General features: G+C 36.5%; 1 protein-coding gene across 5 annotated transcripts in view; it reads right to left on the bottom strand.

Moving 5' to 3' along the window:
- Positions 1 to 2,500, bottom strand: part of LOC115224501 (uncharacterized protein KIAA1841 homolog) — a 35,322-nt gene that overhangs the window by 16,176 nt on the left and 16,646 nt on the right. For all 5 annotated transcript variants that reach the window (XM_036513228.1, XM_036513229.1, XM_036513230.1 and 2 more), the window contains exon 9: positions 1,743 to 1,837. In XM_036513228.1, the coding sequence (XP_036369121.1) occupies positions 1,743 to 1,837 (95 nt within the window). The remainder of the gene's footprint in view (positions 1 to 1,742; positions 1,838 to 2,500) is intronic.

Raw genomic sequence — 2,500 nt, 5'->3', positions numbered from 1 at the left:
TCTGAGGACAAATATCCATCGAACAAATATCCGAGGACAAATATCCATTGAACAAATATCCGAGGACAAATATCCATCGAATGTAAATAATGTAAATAATGTACATAATTCCTCATCTCTTAAATATAGAACTGAAATATTTATCTTAGGAAAACATCTCATGCAGATGTACAGGCACAGAATATCAGAAACAGATGAAAATTATCCAACGGTGACAGTTGAATTGCTAAATATGTATTTCTGCTTCTTTGAGCATCATCAATAACAAAAATCCACAAGCAATAGCATGCTAAGACAAATTTAGCCTCTACTGGTATAGAAGAGACAGTGATTAACAAATCGCTAAAGTCACAAATAGCCAACAGGCTAGCTAGAATTTGTTCTCAGTGGCAGGAACAATGTTATGTCAAAACAGCATTCTATACATCTTACTTAATGCAAAACAATTTAGATTCAAATGAATATGGTACTTAACTTAGATGCACCAGAATTTTTTATGGTATTACCCTTAAAATTATGTGGGGTGATTATAACCAAAAAATAAGCAACAAGAACGGATCCGGTAATTTAGTACAATTGTTTTATACTATAACAATTTATTAAAGCTGTAAATATTACAGCAAATATGATATGTTAAGTAATCTTCAGCTAATTTCATATAGGTTTTCCAATAATGTAAAGTTCTTAAATCAATTAGTAACATCTCAGAGAGTGTAAATATACCGATAAAGTTGTAGATGTGAGTTCCAGGAATTTGAAGCAAGATGCCAAGCAAACCATATATGCTTTCCAACAATGTAAAGTTCTCAAATTAATTAGTGACATCCCAGAGAAGATAAATATTGTTGGAAAGTATATATGGTTTGCTTGGCATCTTGCTTCTTACTTAATGCAGATATATTATAGAAAGCCACACGACTGCAGTAGTCATCTTGAAAAAGCATCTTGATGACAACAGCTGTGTGGCCTTCTTACAGTGTATCCATGTTAATTAAAATGCATAAAATGTTTTTTTTATATATATATAATGCTGCTTGCATTGCTAATAACAAATTTGCTCTTTTTCTAGATCCTGTTATTTCTCAATTTTTTTCCAATTTCTTTGGTACCCACTCTGCTGCATTAGAGAATTTCAAAGGCTATGATCTTATGCTGTTTGTTTATTTTGTCCTCTGTAATCATGTTTGGTTTTCTTGCTTCAATATCACAGTCAGTCTTTATGGGGAAGTCTCATAAGATCCTACAACTCTCATTCTTTGTCGCAGCTTCTGGTTCATGTTCAAATCACTTTCCTGTCATTTCGAAGCCACACATTTGGCTAACATCCCAGTGCACTCTTTTACCTACACAGTCATGCCTGCATTTATACTCTTTTTGCGCTAGCATACTGCACTCACTCAAGAGATGTAGTAGTAGTAATAGTAGCAGCAGTAGCAGCAGCAGCAGCAGCAGCAGCAGTAGTAGTAGTAGTAGTAGTAGCAGCAGCAGCAGCAGCAGCATATATAAAAGCAGCAAGCTAGCAGAATCCTTAGCGTTCTTGACAAAATGCTTAATGGCATTTTGTCTGTCTTTTCATGTTTTGATCCTTTCTAAGCTGATAAGAATAAGTACCAGTTTAAGCACCGGCAGGGGCAAGGGTGGGGTAGCAGTGTGATGTAATCAACTAGCACCTCCACCCACCGAAAAAGTTCCAGGCCTTGCGCCTATAGTAGAAAGGACGATTATTACTGTTATCAACAAACCTTGTTACTAATTTATCGTTGATGCAGTTCATGTTGCTAGGAGCACGTAGGATGTCTGAGAGGTTGTCATGGATATAGGAGATACATTTCTGGACCTGAAACAGAAGACAGAGAACATCTCAAGACAGAATTTAATCAAAACAGAAATGGGTTTTAGTGGAAGAAAGGAAGGAAGACATTTTGTATATTTGTTTCAAATTTTGCTACAAGGCCGGCAATTATGGGGGAGGGGGAGGGGATAAACCAATTATATCAACCCCAGGATTTAACTTGTATTTATCTTATTAACCCCGGAAGGATGTAAAGCAAAGTTAACCTTGCCGGAATTTGAACTCAGAATGCAGAGACAGACGAAGTACCACTACACATTTTGCCTAGCGTGCTAACGAACCTGCCAGCTTTCCACCTTGAACAATTACATATATATTGATTAAAAATTTTGGCACAAGTCCAACAATTTCAGAGAAAGGGCTAAGTTAATTAATTATTCAGTGAGAGAGCAGAGCATGCCATCAAAGTGATACTGGGGTAAAATATACGAAGCCCAGTATACCCATCATGACTACCCGTCTGATAAGGGTACACTAGGCACATGCATCACTTGATTTTTAACATCTTGAGTAAAATCTCTATTATGTTTTGCATAATATGACTGGGTGTAACTGGAAAAGACAGAACTCTCAATGAAAAGACACAAATCTCAAGCCTGGAATGAAGGCTTGTGTCAGCACAGGTAATAACTCTGAACACCAGCGGCA

Source organism: Octopus sinensis, linkage group LG25 (genome assembly GCF_006345805.1).
Source record: "Octopus sinensis linkage group LG25, ASM634580v1, whole genome shotgun sequence".
In the NCBI taxonomy this organism is placed as follows: domain Eukaryota; kingdom Metazoa; phylum Mollusca; class Cephalopoda; order Octopoda; family Octopodidae; genus Octopus; species Octopus sinensis.
Note: the sequence above shows the minus strand (reverse complement) of the source record. Positions and strands in the feature narration are given on the sequence as shown.